Consider the following 20,088-nt stretch of genomic DNA (forward strand, 5'->3'; position numbering starts at 1 on the left):
TTTCCGTTCTTCGCAGCGGCGGAAGACGCCGAAGTGGAGTCATGGCGTCGTGAGGTAGTGGAAGAGGTAAAGAACCTCATGAACAGTCTCTTTCTTGGACGGGTCTGCAGCAATCTTCTCGTCCTTTCGCATCGCGCCTATACCGACATCCTTCGCGGTCGTTGTCACCGCAATTTCGCCTCTGCTTGTCTACACGCCGAAGTTGCGCAAATACTTTTCAACTATCACTATTCTCGTCTCGCTCGCACCCTCGTCCAGACCTTCCTCGGGCAGTTTCCTCCCTTCAGTGAGGTTTGTTCTTAGCCTTATTTATCGTCAAACCTCGGTCTTGTTGCTTCAACAATTATTCGCTTTTCCTGGCTCATTTGCCTTTATCTCGTATCTATCCCACCTGCTTTTTAACCCATTATTTGTTGGTATGACAAAAACACTCTCTCTCTTAATTCACGCGTATTTTGAAATGTTCTTGTTACTTGCACTCATCAACATTTGTTTCTAGTAGTCTCTCAGATGAGGCTAAAAATCACAAAAAAAGCGGGCCAAACGCATTCTTGAATCCTAGAGCACTATCTCGGTTGCTCATAGCTAACCTTAGACTTCCTACATTAATGTTTTAAACTGTGCCTGCAGTTCTGCTAGTTCATTCAACAAATGAATTCTTAAAGATGCTAGCTTTTGAATAGCACATTAATGATTTTGAAAGATCGGATCAAATAAGAAAATTTAGCGTCATCGCAACGGTAGCTAATATAAAACGGCAACCGTCGTAATTGTTGCTTTAACAAAACGATTTATAGTGGTACTATTACTCACAACCGTGGAAAGCACTAACATTTCGTACATCGTTTTAGCTAATCTAGTCTATTGAAGGCGAAACTTTGTATGAGATTGTTAAGTTTTAACTCTGCTTCTGTTGGTTTTTTTATCAATTAAATGAACACGAATTCACCTGTTTGTGATTGTGACCGGTTAATATTGCCTAACGGATTTCTCATGAATAGCTGCTTGCTGATGCCAAAAGCGCACTTGAGGACTGGAATAATGCGACTTCACTGGGTCATCCTCCTGATTCATCTACCCCTCCTTTCCCAAAATGATCTGTTAATCACGCCCGCCCAGCACCGACCGTCACCATGGCAGCTCCCCGTAGCGCTACCAGCAGAAGTCTTTGGTCATCCTTTATACCACAGAATTAGTCAGCACCTTTACATTTATGATGCCACCTTTTTTGTGATATATGACAAGTAACCCACTCAAAAATTGTTCTCCGGTGCGTTTTCGAAAGTCATAGAGGAAAATTGTGCTAGGCAATTCAAAATATATGCTCTTTTTAAGTAATACTGTTACGTTTTGCTTTTGTAATTTCACGGGAAGTAGTAATGTTTGCAGGTCAAAATGTGATTTAAGACTTTTGCAAGGTGTAGAATTTACCGCCGTAATGGTTAGATATTTGATACTCTCTTTTTACTGTTAATACTTTCGATCAGTTTGATTTCCTACATTCAACTGAAACTGATAATCTATTTGATGCTTTAACAATGATGGAAGATTTTCTTTCACATATGTGAAATTAAGTAGCGGTATAAGGTACCGAACTGCCGTGCTTAGCTTTTTGTCGTCCATGGTAAGCAGCTTATCATGATGAGAAGGCCAATGGCAGCTTCATTTGATGTTCCTTTTATTCAGAATTTAACTGTGATGTTCGATTCATGGAGTGCTTAATGTTAGTAATTTCATCGCTTCAGGATATTGGGAATACGTGAAAAGCGGCTTTTACGGCTGGAAGTATGCTGGCTCTCGGGTTTAAAAGTTCTAACCATTGTATGGATTATTTCCGTCCTAGAAAAGATTATGAGAACAGTAATTTCTTTAAATAGGGGGAATTGCATATGCGACTCCGTTCTTTGCTGATAACTTCAATAAAAGCTTAAATACAGTGTACACAGTGAGAATCCATTCTCAAAGCTAGAAATCGTTAATTCCTTGGAAATTACTCGACAAAGAGAACTCAGGGCATATAGTTTAAGGCTACGTCTTTACTGCTTTTTATCAGATTTACTGTTCTACCAGTCCCTTAAGCGTCCTCAAGATGAGCCATTTATATAACATCTAAAGTAAGTAATCTGTGAGGGGCCATTTTTTTCAACCTTCCAGTAGGATTAACTTCACATTTCATGGTCAGCTCCCTTTTCTCCTCTTCATTACTTGAGCCGGCCAGCCAGCCGCGTTCACCCGACCACATCACGCAGCAAAGCCCACCTGGCCGACTCGAGGGCTTGAGAGCTGTTGTGTGGTACAGACACACAAAGTTAGCCAATAGGATGGCAATATCACTCAAAACTACCTTGTTGTCAGACTGTAGTGCATAGAACAACTGACTGTGCGGATACCTTACCCATGCGGCTTATGCAGTTTCCAGGGCTGTTTCTGTGTTTTGCCACTACTCTGCTCTTCTTTCTCCCCTCCATTCAATATGTGAATTCGCAAATACACCCACGAGGTCAATACCCATCCTCCTCCTCTATATCCTTCCCAACTTCGCCTCCGGAGTCAAGCTTTGAGAACAGTTTTGTCAGTGAGTACAACGTTTATGAAGCAAGAGAGACACATCCCGAAGCTCAGGTGACTTCTCCCTTTCCTCTCCATTCTCCATCTTTGTTAACACCGTCAATTCGAAAGAGGAAAATTCTCTCTCAAAGAGATGACATCTTGGAGAAGATTTTTCTGAACTACAAAACTCATGAGAGACCCACGGAACAGCTGGATACTTCGACAATTGTTCAAGTTAATATAAAGATCCAATCTATCTTTTCAATCGATGTGCGAACCATGGATTATTATGTGGATGCATTACTTCGACAAGCCTGGATTGACCCTCGTCTTGCATGGGATGAAATGCCTGAGCACAGAAATTTTACACAGCCTCTGGTTTCACCCAAAATGAAGAACCAGCTTTGGCTTCCAGATCTCTTCTTCCGTAATGGCAAGGAAGGCTATCTGCATAAGATGACCCTTCCTAATTACCTTCTTCGTGTCTATCCCAATGGGCAAGTTCTGTATAGTCAAAAGATTACAATGAGATTCGCTTGTCAGATGGATTTGCAAACGTTCCCCATGGATGTTCAGGAATGCGATATCAACATGGGCTCTTATGGGTACACACTATCAGAGCTGAAGTTTGTGTGGAGTGAGAAGTCTCCTATCGAATTGAACAAGGACATGCAGCTATCTGAGTTTAACACACCAAAAGCGTTTGCCACCTTCGATTGCACTTCTCAGGCTTCTACATCCACCGGCAACTATAGCTGTCTTTTAGCCAAATTCTCGATTGCTCGCCGACTAGGTTCGTATCTTGTAACCACGTATATTCCCAATGTTCTCATCATCATGGTTTCATGGTTGAGTTTTTGGGTTTCTGTCGACGCCGCCCCTGCACGTGTTCCACTCGGACTCATGTCACTCCTCGGTATCTTGACACAGGCCTCCTCTTTAGGCTCCAATCTTCCACGCGTCTCCTACATTAAGGCTATTGATCTGTGGTTAATCTTCTCTATCATATTTGTGATCAGCGTCCTCGTAGAGTACGCTCTAGCTATCACATATTTACGGAAGACGAGAAGGGGTCAGTGGAAGACGGATTTACGCGCAATCGTTCGCGAAGAACTGGCGCGATGGTGTTCAGCGTGCCAGCAAAAGGAGTTGGAGAGTATGCGGGCAGCTGGAGCGTCTGTGCCTAAGTATCAAGCGGACTACTATACCCAGATGGAGGCCATGATCGCCTTCCGTGGAGTGGTGGAACAGTACCGCAAACGACGCCTCGCTAGCGCTAGAAAAAACGGCGTTAACATAAAGATTAAGATTATCACCGGGGTCACAGAATCAGTCATCGATGCATACAGTCGGTTTCTCTTCCCTCTCTGTTACCTTGTCTACAATGCCTGCTATTGGCTCTACTACCTCGTCCTTGTCAAGCAATGAAAATGTTGCCGCTTTGTTGTTGTCTTAGATTGGTTTGTTTACTGATTGTGAACTCAGCCCCTTTAGCAAATTCTCGAGTCCTCACATTGTGTATGCCCAAATATATTGTATTTGTATTTGTTAATATGTTAGATGTTGATTTCCTATTAACAAAGGGCTTTTTAGGATCCTACCTCCTATCCTTTTACTTTGATTTATTTTCATCACTTCCAAAAAATACATTCTTATGATTTTGAGGAAATACTGATAACCCTTAGATGGAAAACGCTTAAATGCGTACACAATTTCCATCTCATCCTTCGATCGCAAAGTGGCGCATTAATACGTTCTGACAGTTAGGCATCGAAACACAATCGGAAAAGCTTTTGCCATAAAGCGTTTTTTTAGAAGTTAGTTATATTGGTAAAACATTCTTCTGTTGACAGTTATTTAAAGGCCAAGTGATCGGTGCAGCACATTAGTTTTGTAAAATTAACTGTAGGGAGTTTTGTCATGACTTGATAGGGATCGGGACCTAATTATTACTGTGATTTTTTGCTGTTGAAATCAGGTTTTGCTGTATTTTAACCAATATGAAATCATTAAGTGCTGTTTATTCCAGAGTGGTTGCACGAAAATGGAAGTCATTATTGGACCTCTTCCAGACCAAACTCGAGGCGATACAGTTGATGAAATACGGGACTATCATGTTGTTATTGCTCTATCAGATTTGAAGTTGAATACCAAATACGACATTTTCAATCCTTGCATGTTAAAGCTAAATTTCTGTTAGTGGACGCCGCGAACTCAACGACTCTAAGTTTTCACGATAAATTTCCAGCCAGGTATGTCAAATGTGTATCAAAATTACTTAGCTGGAGATCAAAATATTCGCTTTACGTGTTCATTGCCCATCTTTACTGTGCTAAGCCTTAGAATTTTGCTACGGAGGTGTTTAAACGTAAATCTGCTATTTTCTTTTAAGACCGTTTCCGTGATACACACGCAGTTGTTGCGGCCATTTCTGTCTACAAAGCAGCCAACAAGATACGTCACGCCATCTTATTGATCTTCAATTTAACGACGCCTAGTCTCTTTTATGGTCAGACCCTCACTGAGGTCTCTTTGGTGCCTTTTCGACCCAATGGACGTGTAAGTTTATTTTATCGTGATTCGTATATGCTATATTATGTAGGAAGCTATCATGAGGCAAACATAGGATAAGGATTCTACAATGCTCATTTAACGCTTCAGCTAAATTATGTCCAGTTTCGTAACTATTGTAGTGCCATGCATTTTATCAAAATAACCAAATGAGGGTGTTGGCCTCTATACGCTCTTGGTATGCAGTTAAATTCGCACATTATGTATTGAGACCCAAGTACCTGAAATTACAATAAACGTAGTTCATCCAGCTTCACTCGAGGGGGAGGCTATTTATTATTGTGATCCTCGGAGGGGAAATAAACCCAAATGGAAAGTGACTCTAGTTGTTAGAATTGGCAAAACGTCAGGTTATAACACAAAAAGTAGTATCAAATGTCCGAACAGTGGCAGTAAATTAGTATCGAGAAGGCTCCAGTAAATCTAATTAATCACATTTTGTTTATCCTTTTGCATCGGCAGTTCAATGGACAGTGGGTCTGGAATCCTTCATTGGGCTTTTGGTATACTTCTCATTTTTGGGAAGCAAGGCAATCGAATTGCGCTGATTTAGTGGAACTGATGATTTCGACTTCGTCACTAAAAAATTTTTAAGATATTTAAGTTCAGTATGCCACCGCTTATCTTAACTATATTCTCCGAGCTATTCTGCCCCACTGCAATGGAGTTATCTGCGGAATCTTAACGATCAACTCGAGTACTATCTGGAAAGTGGTGCTGAATTATGATGTCTATATCTATTTAGTAATTATTTTAGTGTAAAACTGCCTTAAGAACATACATTCGTGGGTTAGCAAATTGGATTGTATCTATCTTGATATAATCGTCGTAAGTCTAAAATAAGTACGACTTATAATGCAAAAAGTCAAATAATGTTAATTAGATTTAGCCAATTGAGCGACGATAGTCCGTTCAATTTGAATACATATTTGGATTTCTTAGGAATTAGTTCATTTGGAGCACTTCCTTCTGCTTTTCAATTTTTACCATATACGACTTAACACTACTGGTTTACTAGAGTAGCATTCTCACCATAGTATTTTATTCATTCATAATTTAGTATACCACCTCCTATTCCGAACTTTCAGTTGCGCAGCCTCTCTCAATCCTCGAAATAATGTGAATCATGACTTTTCAAGAGTAAATTAGGTGCCTTAACGTAGGTTGCACTTCTAAAAGTGGCAACTCTGTTCGAGTCGGGGAAGAAACAAGAAATTGCATCATGCACCCGAGAATAAATGCAGTGGTTAGTGTCGTGCAGATGAGTGGCAATAAAAAACTTCTACTTCGAGTCGCTTTTCATTCGTTTATAACACAAGTGTCTGTAATCTCGCAAAATTAAATATTTTCTTAGAATTACGTTCACCACCTCTACCTTGCAAATTCGGAATGAAACGTGTACCTAAAAGATTTTTGTGGCAGAATTTTGGTCTAAATTCCCACTTTGTGAAGGTATCGTTCGGGTTTTAAAATTGTTTTCACTAAATGTTTCGTTCGTGCAGCAAAGCCTGGAGAACTAACAGGTTTTTATTATAAAGTTCTATCCCACCACCTTGAGCTAATATGAGTTTAAGCATCGATGGATCCCAATTATCATAAAAAGTTTAGTATTTTGGCACAATTATCTTTGAATGAATAAGACTTGCAACAGGTTTCGCACGACCATTGCCTTTAGTGCTACATCATTGTACATGCAAAGGTGAATATGTGGAGAAAGTCGTAATACGTTTTATAATTTGAAAATGGATATATTAGGAAGAATACCTGTTTATTCAGTTTGTGAGCATAGCTGAAATGGTTTTTCTGCTGCCCTTTGCACAAAATATTCAAATTTTGGCGTTTTCAATAATGACAATATTCGAGACTAAGATAGTGGCTCATGTTTATGCTGTTCCATAACATTGTGTTTCCGATCGGAGTGACTGGCAAACGTCCTGACCAAATTTTTTTACTAGTCTACTCATTATAAGTAAATCGTATGATTAAAATTGAATCGTAAACAAAAATTATTTTTTTTACAAGTGATCCTCGACTTTGCCAATGGCTAGTTACCACAGTATTGAATGATTGCGACAATAGCATAGTGACTAGTGTCCCATGAGTCAAAATCCCCAATAATTGCGATCTCCCAAGGTAAGTCCAGTTTGCAGATTTTTCATTAAAACAATATAGTCGTAATCACTTTCAGTTAAGTGATATGAATGAATAGTAAACATAGAAGGCAGGCACTCTTATTTGTTAAAATTAATTCTTTAGATTTCGTGAGTTTTGCTGAAGCTAATCGGGGCTAAAGCGCTCACATGCTCTGAATCTGAACGCGAGAAATTAAACAAAGATCTTTATTTCCTCTAATTGAAAATATGAGCAGTGAAGCAGCTGATTGGGGGAAGTCCAACAAGATACTTCATTGGTCTATTTAATGATGTCAAAGAAGTGGAAATTCTTAGACCTTAAAATGCCACTCTGAGTTTTAGGCAAATTAAGTTATTTACAAGATTTTAGTAGGATAACTCTACAATTAGAGTTGCATGCATTTTGAATTAGATGCATGCGAGATGGCAGCACATCTAATTTGAATTTCTTTTACTACTGCATCAAACGACTAATTTCACCCGCGGTTATCACGCAGCATTCATGATTACCAATCAATAGCTGCATTTAAATCGGCTTAAAAACGTTATTTAGAATGCAAACTTAAAGTACGGTATCTAAATTCATTGAAACTAACATGATTAAGATGTGACAACTGAATTTCGGATAATTTACAAATCAAGAGTAAACAAAGTAAATGCAATCCTGACCTTACAATTTTTAACCAGGAATGGAGAAGATATGCAGTTTTAAACATCCTGTTTTCCTGATAATAGGAGTTTTTAACAAAATCCTTTTTAATCGGATGCATTGAGTTTAAAAGCGCGGGCGTTTGTAACAATCAACTAAGTAATAGTTGTAATATCGTAATAGTCCGAAAAAAATTATTTGCCTTTTGTTCGTTCTAAATCAATGCAGTCTATGTCCTTCAAATAGTGCACTTAGTGGAAGTCTAGACTCATCATCAGAATGCTTACATATGGGGCAGATAATTTTCACGTGTGGTATTCTGATCGTAAACCACTGTGCACATCGCGCACTTAATGTAACACACGTCCAATGCCCCTTCGCGAAATTGTAGTCACCTGAGTAGTTTATTTTTTTACAAAATGGAGGCGAAACATCAATTTCGGCCGTAAAGTGACAAGATAAACAGTGAATTTGGGTCTCTTATGCGATTTTTTTGATAAATTTTGCTGCTTTTTTAATGTTAGAAGCACGTACAACACTATGTAGATTGTAGAGGGAAATAAGATATTTTTGGGGTTACCAAAAAATGAATAAACCTACTTCTATTGAGTTATAGACTAAATTGACAGTGACCTCCCGGTTTATCGAAAGTACATGCTAGGCCATAACACCGTATCCATTGTTTTTGGCTGTTTAACATTCACCTAAACGCTTGGGACCTTCCAGCATTTTCTTGGTATTTGTATAGATTTTATGAGATTTTCCTTCGCGACCATAATCTTGTTTTAGTGTTTATTGAATTTGAAGAGAAGGTAAACCAATTACCGATAAGAAACATGAAGTCGCTTCAAACAATAACTGGTAAAGTACTTAACAGATGCAAAGTAAATCTAAAGTGATTTGTCCGCTCCTGTGATAACATTGTGAATTAGCAAACCGCGAACCAGGACAACACCAGTCCTCAACGGGATTTACAAAAACTGCTAGAAGTCTCCTAGCCGTGGTTGCAGGCTTTGACTGCGTGTTATTGTGGCAGGAAATATACTAAAAAGAATGGTGCTGTAGTATACTCCTGATTAGTTGACTTGGAATTTCATTCAGTATTGAACAATTTTCCATCCTCCAAAATCATGATTGCTTGTTTTTCACTAAATAAGAATTGTTTCAAGACGTTGTAGTATTGCAAAAAGCCAACTTTTACTTGCGGCTCTACTAAAACTTCAAATGCGTTTTTTTTTTGGCAGCTTAAACCACAAATTTTGCTAAAGTTCCTTGGAATCATATAAATTGGTGTAAGATAGTAATACGATAGCAGGAGATTTACCGGATCCCGGAATCCTGGCGCAAAATCCCATAATTTGATTACCATCTTTGACGTATGGAGAACAAGAACATTGCGGTACGAGCTAACCATTGTCAAAGGTGAAGATGACACCTCTCGCTTTCACTGCAAACTCGGAAAAGGGAAAATTGTGCTGACTCACGCTGCTTGGGTGGTTAGACTGCCTTTTTATTGGCATGCTTGCTGTGCAGGCATAACTCGGAAAGGATATAAACTAAGCATTGACCTTGCCAGGTTAAGCAATAGCTCGAATTAAGCGCCGGTCTGTTGAATACTCATGGAATTGCCTGTACGTTCGAGGGGGCTCGATTTTGTCGTCATGATATGTTAGGCAAATTAAGGGCCAGCTGCTAGGCCAGATAAATTTTCAATGTACATCGACATTGATTTGTGGTTGGTCTGGTTGTCTATTTCACTTCTGCGGTTACTCCAAAGTGGAACAATCATGCAAGAAGTTAGAGAATTAGGCTGCTTTGAATTCTGTGGTAGGTTCTTTTAAAATTAGATGCCTGGATTGTTTTGAGGGACTTTGAGTAGAATTTTCGACGTTTACATCTTAAAACGCTTTTGCTAGTTATGTATTAATTTAATGATTATAAAAAACCCAATTGATTAAACGAATACTGTATTAAATCTCAAGCAAGGAAAAGTGTATTTGAGCAATTGATAGTAGAGCCTTGTCACAATAATCAAATCCCATTTATCTCTCGCCTCAGCGAAGAATACTGAAAAGCGTAGTGATGAAGTTGCAAAAGGCATTTTTCATAACATCGTTAGTGCGTATTGAATAGTTTTATAGCTTGTAAAGGCCTAAAAGACTTAGCTGTTGGTTCGTACTTATGCTTATCTGTCTTTGTTGTTGAATATAGTGAATTCAGAAAGTGTACTATTTATCTTATTCCAACCAGACTTTTTTCTAGTTAATGGCAAAACTCATAGATAAATCTCTACCATTGCGCAAGAAGCTTTATTTTTTTTATCACAATGTTTTCTTCCAAAGTGTTGATGAGTAGTGAATTCAAAAGTTAATCACTAGAACTAGTTCACAAAGACAAAAATAACAGTTAAGGAAGGTATTGAAGAGCTAAGCTATCCGTGCCCTTGTTCAGAACGATATTGAATTCAGTGCGTTGGGTGGTGGCTAAGCAGCTACTCCGGAAGTACTATTGAGGGGATCTAGACGTTTTCGTTCCAGGACATGGTAAATTATCATGAAAAGTTGGAAACTGCAAAAAGGAGAGTTATTGTAGTGTATGCGGTTATGAGTTTTCAAGGTAAAACTTACATGGAGCACTTTGGTCTGGAACAATAAATTTAACTGGGGAGATTAATTATAAAATAATCTGTTTATTTGACGTAGTATATGATAAACAATTGAAAGCTTCAAAAAATTCGCTGGCTTGCGGTGGGTTAATTTATAGGAGAATCGGTGTTATTAGACAGTCTCAAAAACAAATTTTATCTTACGTTTGCATGTGACTAGCAATCTTTTTATTATATTTATGATAACTCTATTCATATTTTGACGCATACAACGGGTTAATGATCCTCAGGGCTCAAGATCACTACTTGATTCAACTTGCCTTTCTGTATATTATGAACAGTTCGTTTATGCAACAGTCTAGTAAAATTGTGAATTGTTCACAAAGACGCTATTTCGTAGCACAACAAAGCATTTCGAATTTTTGCCACCCGGATTCAATTTTATAACACCCTAGTTACCTCAGTGTGGTGTCTTCTTCAGTAGGGTAAACCAAAACTCGTTTTATAATAGTTTCATGACATTTTTATTTTTTGTCTTCACTGCCAATGCACAAAACTGATTAAGGTCACAACATACCAAATATCATTTCACCTAATCACATTGCCTTTTAATATTCTTGAACTCTAGATTTTTGCGTGATAAATAGCAATTAAGCCGACTAGGTCGTCTCAAGGCCTTAATTCAAGCAGTAGCATTTCAGAAATTGGTTAGTAAGTGAAATTTTAGTCCAAAATTTTCTTTTCTTTTGGGTCTGTTTCAGCCATACATACACGTTTATAATTCAAAGAAAATGGAGCACTATGATTAAATTTTGGCAGCATCTTATAGCAATACCAACATTGATAGCAAGTTTTAGACTCGAAGTTTTTCAGCTCATTGCTTTGGAATCTGGTGCTGAAATTTGCACTTCCCTGAAATGTAAATGGTAAAAAAGCAAATTGGAAATTACGTATTACATCACAGTAAAAAACCCATTTTCAGATTCATTTCACAAATGCATTAGCATTTAGTGGGAAAACGCAGCATTGTAAACAATTTAGAGCAAATTCCTTCTGACATCAATACGATAGCTGGCATCCCAGGGTGATACCATTAGAGAAATCTAACTTTTCACCTTTCCCCTAATTTAGTTTAGAAAAGCACTTACTTGTCCCGTAAAAGAAAATAATCTCCCAGCACTAGTAGTTTTTTTCATTCATTAGTGATGGGTGGATGAGGAGGACAATTAGGAATCATTATACTCGTCCTGGGGATTGAAGGGCTCTCGTTGGAGCAAGCAGGGCCGGGAGAATTCCTGTCCAGCGGCGCGAATCCATTTGTTCATTACCCACTTGCAGCCCACCAGCACTGGACAGGCTCCATGACGCGATCGCATGTCGCCATCACCACTGCGCAACAGATTATACCAAAAGACCAGCGAGCGAGCCACCGGTTTCACTACTGCTTTTGTTTTCGTAAACGCCGTCGCTCCACCCATCTTCACTGAGGTTAACTAGGTGAAAAACATGGTTGCGACAAATTAATATCCCTTACGAAAAACGGCAATTTTGACTTTTCAGTTGGAATTTTTTCCTGCTACACGATTTATCCTACTCTAAAGGTAAGGTTTTTGGCACCAACAAATGGAAGCATATTCATAGCGTGATTTATTTTCGACATTAATTAATGGCGTTAAAGACCGACGTTCACTCGAACATATTTTAAACCAAAATGTGACTGCATATCAATATTTTTCTCCGTCTTGGTAAAACTTTTATTAGTAACGACATGAGCATATTTGTAGGCATTTTGGTTACTTGAAAAGTGCGTATCTTTAAAAAAGGGGAAAGTTTTCAAAAGCAACATGGCCAGTAGACCGTATACTAGTATCAAATGAGCTGTTTCACAAGCAAAAACTTCACGACCAGAACGAATAAAATTACTTACTGCGCAAGTTAAATAATTGTGAACTTTTGAAATTGAATATTTTGACTTCATTTTATGGCTTTAATGCTTTCAAAAGGCATATTAAAATTAAGAAAATGATTTCTATTTAATTAAGATTTATGGTAGATCTGTATTGTGTGAAAATTCGTTTGCCAAATTGTCTGCCTACCGATTCTTTTATTTTGTATTTCAATGCAGCAGATTGAGCCGTTATGATTATTTATTATCATTTTGCAATATTATCATAACATTAGAAACTTTTCACTTTGATTAAATTTTCAGCACAAAACACTTCGGGAAAACCCCCTCCATTAACGACAAACAAAAACTAGTAATTTTTTATTGCTGATTCAAAAAGTCCCGCTTTTACCCTATTATTTAAGGAGACAAGGCCATTTCAACTGTAATAATAAATGTAAATGGATAAACTACAACAACCTTATAGTTACGAGGTAATTTAATGTCAAAGTATTTAATATCATTGCAGTAGACTAGCAATGTATTGCTGTTTACGAATTACGGCTAATGCTACATCAAAACTTCTTTAGAATGTTATCAGGGCGTTGTGATTAAAGGGTTAAAGAGTGCGTATATAAAAGTGTTCCATTCGCGTGATTAATCGGGAGTATTTCATTCAATCAATTCACGTCATTGGTGTTTTTACAACAAGATGTCAAAGCTTATTTGTGAAGTCCTTAATATCAGTCTTATGCGAAAGTTTATTCAAAAATTGAGACCTAATTCCACCTGTTCAAAAAGTGTACAAGCCTATGCACTTCATTACGTTGCCGGGTCCCTCAAAATCTTGAGTGGTCAGTCTGGAGAACACAAGCGAGATTTGAGTAGTAGAGAATATATTTTAAAATTTTATTAAACCTTTTCCAGTTGTGCACTTTTCGGCCTTGGCATGTAAGCGACTCAAACTTACATAGATCATGGCGGTTGCGATGCGATTTCCATGAGCATTTTCATGCTCATCCGTTTCGAAGCGCTGAAATGTGAAAATCGGGTAAAAGTGTGGTCAAAATACAAAATAAGCAGTTGAATTTTACACATCACTAGAAGCCCATATAATCCCCTGTGAGGTCAATTTGTGTGTTTCTAGCCTCTGGCCATGATCGCGAAGATCAAACAGGCAAACGTTGACTGTGAATGATTTTAAAATAGGGGAATCCGGGTATTTAAAAATTCTAATAAAATACTAGTGTTTCATATATTTTTGTTTAAATTCTAAAAGAAAATTATTGAACGGTCAAGAATCATGGGAGTTTTTGCACCGACGGAAGAGGGAATTTCACCAAAGTTCAAAGTAAAGTGATTTTTTTAAGTAAGCTGAGTTTAACGTCCGTAGACTGGCATTACTAAAAGAGAAGCCGTAAGGCTGATCAGAGAGGTTTTGGTCTCCCGGTTGCTTAGCGTGGATTATTTTGTATTTTTAAGTCAATTTCAAAGGCGTTTTGCCAGACATTAGTTAGTTGACAAATGACTACTATATTTGAGCCAGTTTGCACATGATTCGGTGGAGCTTATCACAAATAATACAATCTGTCTATTATTTTAAGATTTAATCCAAAATGGGTCAACCACTGGAAATTCCATTCTGCTAAAATGGCAGATAATTTATCTGGCTTGCTGAAAATACTTTATTTACCACAGATGACACCCTAAAAAACGGTGACCTTTTACATTCGCAATTAACTTAAACAATATTTAGAGGACCACTGGATAAATTATTGTTTAAATTTCCATTGTTTGCATTTCAGAAATTTCCATAAATACAATCCACTTAGCTATTTACTTTAAAAAAACAAGCTAGTAAAACGCTTGAGATATACCATTGAGCCATTTCCTTAAAGCATGGTCACGTAAACCCTGGTCTCATGCCACAAAATATTTACCAACTTTTCAAAGATTTAATTGTTTTATCATTCATCAAAAAGTATTGCGTGGTAGGATCCAGTGTTTCTGAGCATTTCCGATTTCATGGCATATTTCCATTCAAATTTAAACTATTCGATAGGCAAGATTTTTTGTTGGAAAGCAGTACAAACTGGTTCATCTCTGTTGGAAGATTAACAACCGGAAATTGACATTCATAAAGAAGTGCAGGTGCTGTAGGTTGGTGATGCAAATGAATGCGGGGTAGGCGGGAAATAGGATGGTGCCAGTGTGGCGAATACTTGTTTGCAAGTGGTAGGGATGACTGGTCATGTTAAGCTGCGTGCATTTGAAGAGTTGGGCTTAATACAAGTATACGAACTTTTCCGGATGGAATATAATTGCAACGCTACATCCACCTATTGAATATGTGCCAATATTGATCGTGTCCAAAAAAACAAGAACCTTATTGGCGAAAAACACACTTTTTCGTAACTCGATATGGAACTGGTTCCAGGGCTCCGCCCGTAGGATTCCGAACTAGCGCTCGTTTGAGCTAAAGAATTGGAAACAGAATGAATGTATTATTTGTTTTCTAGAACTCGAACTATAACATGGTATGCATTTGCGCATTCTATTTTGAAAACGACTTCTTTTGTACAAGCTGATGACCTTGACATATTTTTTCTTACATTTGTAGTATATGATTGGTGTAGCCTTGCACCACCTTGATTTAGCATCTGTATTATGTGCTCTTAAATGATATTACTTACAGTAGCTAACTTAGTGGTTTTGGAAACACGTGAAAAAGATGTGATCCTATCATTTACCTGTAAGAGGAAGTCAGGTTCTTTGAGTGCTTATAGGGTATAAGACAGTTTGTGATTAAGACTAAACCTCAAATGCGCCGCACAATCCATTTTTGTACAGCTACAAAACACGATATCAAAAAATTCACGCGAGACAGTTTTAATCGAGTGCGAAAGATTTTGAGCAAAAATTACGACAAGAATCAAAGTGTGCGATTTCGGTATTGTCCTAAACGCGAATCAATAAGGCTTGAAATTTAAATATATATTTTTACATACTTTTTCAAACATTCATTGAAATAACTCTCTCTTAATTATATACATTACATCATTTCTTCTAGTTTCTTATTGAGGATAAGGAATTGATTTCTTGTTAAAATACTAACCGTCCTGACGTTTTGATTTGAAGAAAACTTCCGACTGGCAAACGATAAACAGGTATTGCTAACAACGACTGCTTGTACACAGAAAAGCGCCCTCTAAGCACTAATACAATCCTACATATTCGGTAAAAGGCAAAGGGATGGCATTGACGTAAAAGTTTGATAAAGAAGTTAGCTGCATTAACCACCCACAAATTTATGGTATCGAATTTGCGACGAATTTAAAAATATCCAAACAAGGTCCCTATTGTTTTGATACAGCTAGCCGCTTATAATGAGTTTTCGTATCATTAATAAATAACGAGATTGCAAAAACACATTGAAACGGAAATGAATGCTGATCTAAGATAAACCGATAAACCAAATTCTCGTGTTTCGTTGGATTCTTCAGAGTACTTTGCAACCACATTTATGAAAATGGTTTAATGAGGACTGTTTAAATCGAAGTTCAAATATGAGTTAACTAAGACCTTTAGAGTAACGTAAAATAATCATTAGTCTCAGAACTAAAACAATTGACACGGCATACATTTAGTTTAAACGAAAATGGAAAACTATACATGGAAATAGATGCAAATTTTACATGTGCATCACAGCGTCCGTAGTCTAAGTATGTTGCTTCTAGAACTTTTGCTTACAAAGTTAACAAAAGAAGGAATTAATGAAAACAACTAGATTTAATACTCCAGCACCCAGATAAAGAAGACTTTTCGGAACGATTGAAACTAATACAGTCTGAAGCTCACCTTAGGCCTGGCAAGTTTAATGATCTGCTCGACTTCATTCTGGGTCACGAAGTCGTGCCATTGCAATATGGGTGGTTCAAGCTGAATCACCTCTCCCTTCAATGGACCCAATATGAAGAAGGAATGTGGTGTAAAGTAGTGACAGCTGAGGTGTTGATCTGGAGGCGACAGTAAGTCTGCAGTTCTACAGAGGCTATCGAATATGGCTGCTTCTGAACCTTCGGCTCTTGGACCTAGAACTTGAAACGGTGAAATACTGAACGATAATCTGCCGAATTTTGTTCCCAGAGAAAGTACTGGTCATTCAGAAGTCTATTTTTAGTGCTCAAAACAATGAGTACTAAAAGGATATACAACTGACGTTTAGAAAAAATCTATAGTTTTTTTTAAGAAACTCTGCCTCTCATTTGGATTCATATCAATTACACAGAGCACGTCTAAAATTTGACACTCCAGTGTTGAGTAATTACAATGATATAATTTCACTATTCCTTACATTCGTCAAGTTCTTTTAACAACTGGTAAAACCCGTACATAATGAATTAATGTTTTCCTTCTTAAAATTATGTGTAGTAGTTTAAATCAGTATGAGTAATCACTTTTCGCTGGCATTATAGAACATATGGGTGTATTACGGTGCAAATTTTCACTTACTTTCATCATCACTGTGCGGTGGATCATCACCATTATAGCGTTTCAACTCCATCTCATAAAATACTTTGCTTAAGGCACCGTTTTGTGAAGTAGGGTCTAAAATACACACAAGTTAGTGAAATAGTTCATGATGTTTTAGTAGAAAGCGTATTAACATGGGTATTTTATTTGTCAATTTTTAATAGATTTCACGGCTAAAGTATGAGTATTTTGAAACCAGTGGAAGCGATGGAAAGGGGTTCAAATGCTGGCACTTTAAATGTACTTTAATCTCTAGACTTTCAAATATGTGTATCCAACGTTTAAACGTCAATCATTGCGCTGTAGAAAGTTAAAGTCTGCAAATTTGAAGTAACTATACAGGGCCTAGCCAACAATGGTAAAAAACCCATTGAATAGCACGGCTTTACAAAGTTGTGAATTATTGCTCAGCAAATTAAAAATTAACGCTCTAATGCAGTCATTAATCAAAAGGTTTCAAAAGCAATAAATGAAATGCAAGGGATATGCATAAAAACTGAGTACTTTCAAAGTAAATACTCATTTTCCGGGACTTTTAGCGAGACACTTTGTTACAAAAGTGCATATATTATTTCAATGATCAAAGTGGTCAGTAAGTTATTCCACTTAAAATCCTTTTTTTCGCCGTCGAAAAATTAAAATTTGTGGGAGTGAAAAAGGACGAATCCTCTGAGTAATGCTGAAGCATCTGCCAGGAAGTGAGCGTTCTTAAAACTCGCCTTCTATAAGAAGCTTGTTGGTCACCTCTAGTGCCTCCTTGTATCTACCAGCCTAAAAAGAAAAAGCAGTGGTGGAAATAAATGTGGCACTCGAGAAATGCGTAACAAAGAATAAATCTCATGGCTTGAATTGTATTTCGCTTATTTCCATCAATTTTAAAAGAAACTGTTCGCCTACCCTCCCAAGTGCATATGAAATATGATCATACACCATGTCATAGGTAATTGAACTCGTTGCTGTGTTATCCTGGCTCCCTTTCCTTTGATTAAGTCGATCCAGTACTAATCGGTACCATTCCACAGCACAAGCATAATCACCAAACTCGTAGGCGAATAGTCCCAGCTGCATGCACTGCCAATCTGTACAAAATAACATTGTAAATATTACAAAACATTCCACTGTTACAACCATTTTTGCTTCATTTTATTTGGAGAATACTTTGTGTTTGTCTGTATTCCGTACTAGTCAATATACATTTCGTTTCACTATTTACATCAGTAAATATAATGTTAGCATTAGGAACTTACCAATTGGACTTTATCAAATTACTCAAGGATTACGTATGAATGTTTCATGAACTAAAATAGGTTTGTAATCTAAAACGATTAACCCATACATTCTAATAATACTATGGGGATATTTTAAATTATCCTTACCTCGGATAATGAGTGCACAAGAACCCTACCTGATAAAGAGCAATAAATATAAAGGGAAAATTCAATAAAAGTGATGTTTATTTAAGATGTGTCTTAATAAAGAGGTTTTAGGATGATACATTAATATTTATTGGCCTCGTTCGTTGTGATCCTTATTAGAGTTTGTATCGTTTTTGCCAGTTTAATTACCAGTGTTCTACTTTTACCAAAAACTAGAAGAGAATACTTCGAATGCCGTTACGTTTGCGTATACTTGAGTGAATCTGCTGTTGTTAATCTTAAGGTAACTTTCCACAGCAATTGAATTCCAGCACTAGTTTATCTACCAGTGCTTAGAGAACACAGTTGTATTAAAAAGTGTGGGAATCAAAATCAAATAACTGTTAGAATGTTTGAATTTTTATGGTCCATAGTTCCTTGGTGAGCACTTAATCATGACAGTTCCATCTCCCATTTAAATTCCTTTTCATATCTTACCTATATTATCATCTAAAACTGTGCAACATGTTTTCCCTGATGACGAATCTGATCAAACCGTGAACGCTGCAATTTAACAAATTGGAAAATTGGTAAATACAGAACTATTAATGACTAAATACAACAAATGTTTGTTCAACATTTTATTTGCACTAATTAGAAATTATAATCTCAAAAGACCCGAGAATGACTTTAAAATGCATTTGCTTTTGACATAGCTCCTCTTCGAAAAGTTGCTCAAAATTTCACACAGTTTTTTCTAATGTGAAAAATTACATTTTTCTTTACATTGCAGGGTGCAAAATGGTAATATCGAATTGCTTACAACTTTGGAACTCATTGTAAACCACCCATCGGGGTAAGTAATTTAGGAATCACGCATGAAGCAGTTTATTATGGGAAAATAGTGCTAAAAGTAAGGTTCAACATCACAAACTTTAATAGATCTATAGAGTTCCTTGTAAGTCTTGTAGGTAACACCAAACAAAGCATGGTACAAATTTTATAAGTCCTAGATAAGGACTTTCACAATATAATAGGGCTATAATTCGGTTAAACCTTTTAGGCTATCTACTGCAATCAAAGGTAAAAATGGACATTTACAAATGTTTAAAACAGTTCCGTTATAAGAGTGCTATGTTCAATTTGAAACGCGACATCATACCAGTAAGTTGAGGCGAAGGTGCCGAGGGCAGAATATGTCCCTCCGCAATATCGACTGCGGGTATTTTATACGTCTTTTGCAATCAAATGATGGCATTCAGCGCGCCATGAACATCATTGTCATCAGGAAGCATGTCAGCATACAACTTAAGACGCTGAAATAGCCCCCTGTTTGAATTAAATTCTTTGAAGGCTGCCATTGGAGCCTCCGCAATTCGCTCGCTCTCGTCATCAGTATTATTGATGGTCGGCAAGCCAAAGAGGGCGTGAAGCTCGCTCGTCCAGTTGGATGCAAGTTGAAGTATGGTAAGAAAGGCGGATACTGGATTGGGTGTGACCTCCCGTGAAGCGGAAGATGAAGTAGGTAAGGAAGAAGGGGAAGGCGTGGGACTTTGTTGCTCTGGGGGAGAATAGATCTGTGCAGCACTTTCTAGACGCTGAATTAAGCACCGTAGTTTTGATAAACGAGTCTCCTCTGCGCTGACGTAAATGGTTAGCTCGGAGGCAAGGTTTCTACCGGCGGCAACGGCCTGATCGATATTTGTAAGCGCAGAGACAATGTCTGGGGAGTTCGTAGTACAACCGAATGGAGTGGTCGAGAGTAGATGAAGAAGCAGCATAAGAGGAGTCACATTCGTACATGTCAT

General features: G+C 37.5%; 3 protein-coding genes across 3 annotated transcripts; 1 reads left to right on the top strand and 2 right to left on the bottom strand. All coding sequences in view use genetic code 11, as the record gives it.

Annotated features, from left to right (window-relative positions):
• Window positions 1–2,397: 2,397 nt before the first annotated feature.
• EGR_04413 (Glycine receptor subunit alpha-3) lies at window positions 2,398–3,978 on the top strand (the record flags this gene model as incomplete). The annotated part of the gene is made up of 1 exon (XM_024493662.1): window positions 2,398–3,978. One exon carries the CDS (start codon window positions 2,398–2,400, stop codon window positions 3,976–3,978), a length of 1,581 nt encoding a protein of 526 aa, XP_024351983.1.
• Window positions 3,979–11,733: 7,755 nt separating this feature from the next.
• On the bottom strand, window positions 11,734–11,985 carry EGR_04414 (Prolyl 4-hydroxylase subunit alpha-2; the record flags this gene model as incomplete). Its single annotated transcript, XM_024493663.1, has 1 exon — window positions 11,734–11,985. The coding sequence occupies one exon, from the start codon at window positions 11,983–11,985 to the stop codon at window positions 11,734–11,736; it is 252 nt and encodes an 83-aa protein (XP_024351984.1).
• Window positions 11,986–14,778: 2,793 nt separating this feature from the next.
• On the bottom strand, window positions 14,779–20,088 carry EGR_04415 (Prolyl 4-hydroxylase subunit alpha-1; the record flags this gene model as incomplete). Its single annotated transcript, XM_024493664.1, has 5 exons — window positions 14,779–14,868; window positions 16,251–16,483; window positions 16,905–17,000; window positions 19,443–19,515; window positions 19,555–20,088. 5 exons carry the CDS (start codon window positions 20,086–20,088, stop codon window positions 14,779–14,781), a joined length of 1,026 nt encoding a protein of 341 aa, XP_024351985.1.

The sequence above is a fragment of the Echinococcus granulosus genome, assembly GCF_000524195.1.
Source record: "Echinococcus granulosus chromosome Unknown EG_S00027, whole genome shotgun sequence".
In the NCBI taxonomy this organism is placed as follows: domain Eukaryota; kingdom Metazoa; phylum Platyhelminthes; class Cestoda; order Cyclophyllidea; family Taeniidae; genus Echinococcus; species Echinococcus granulosus.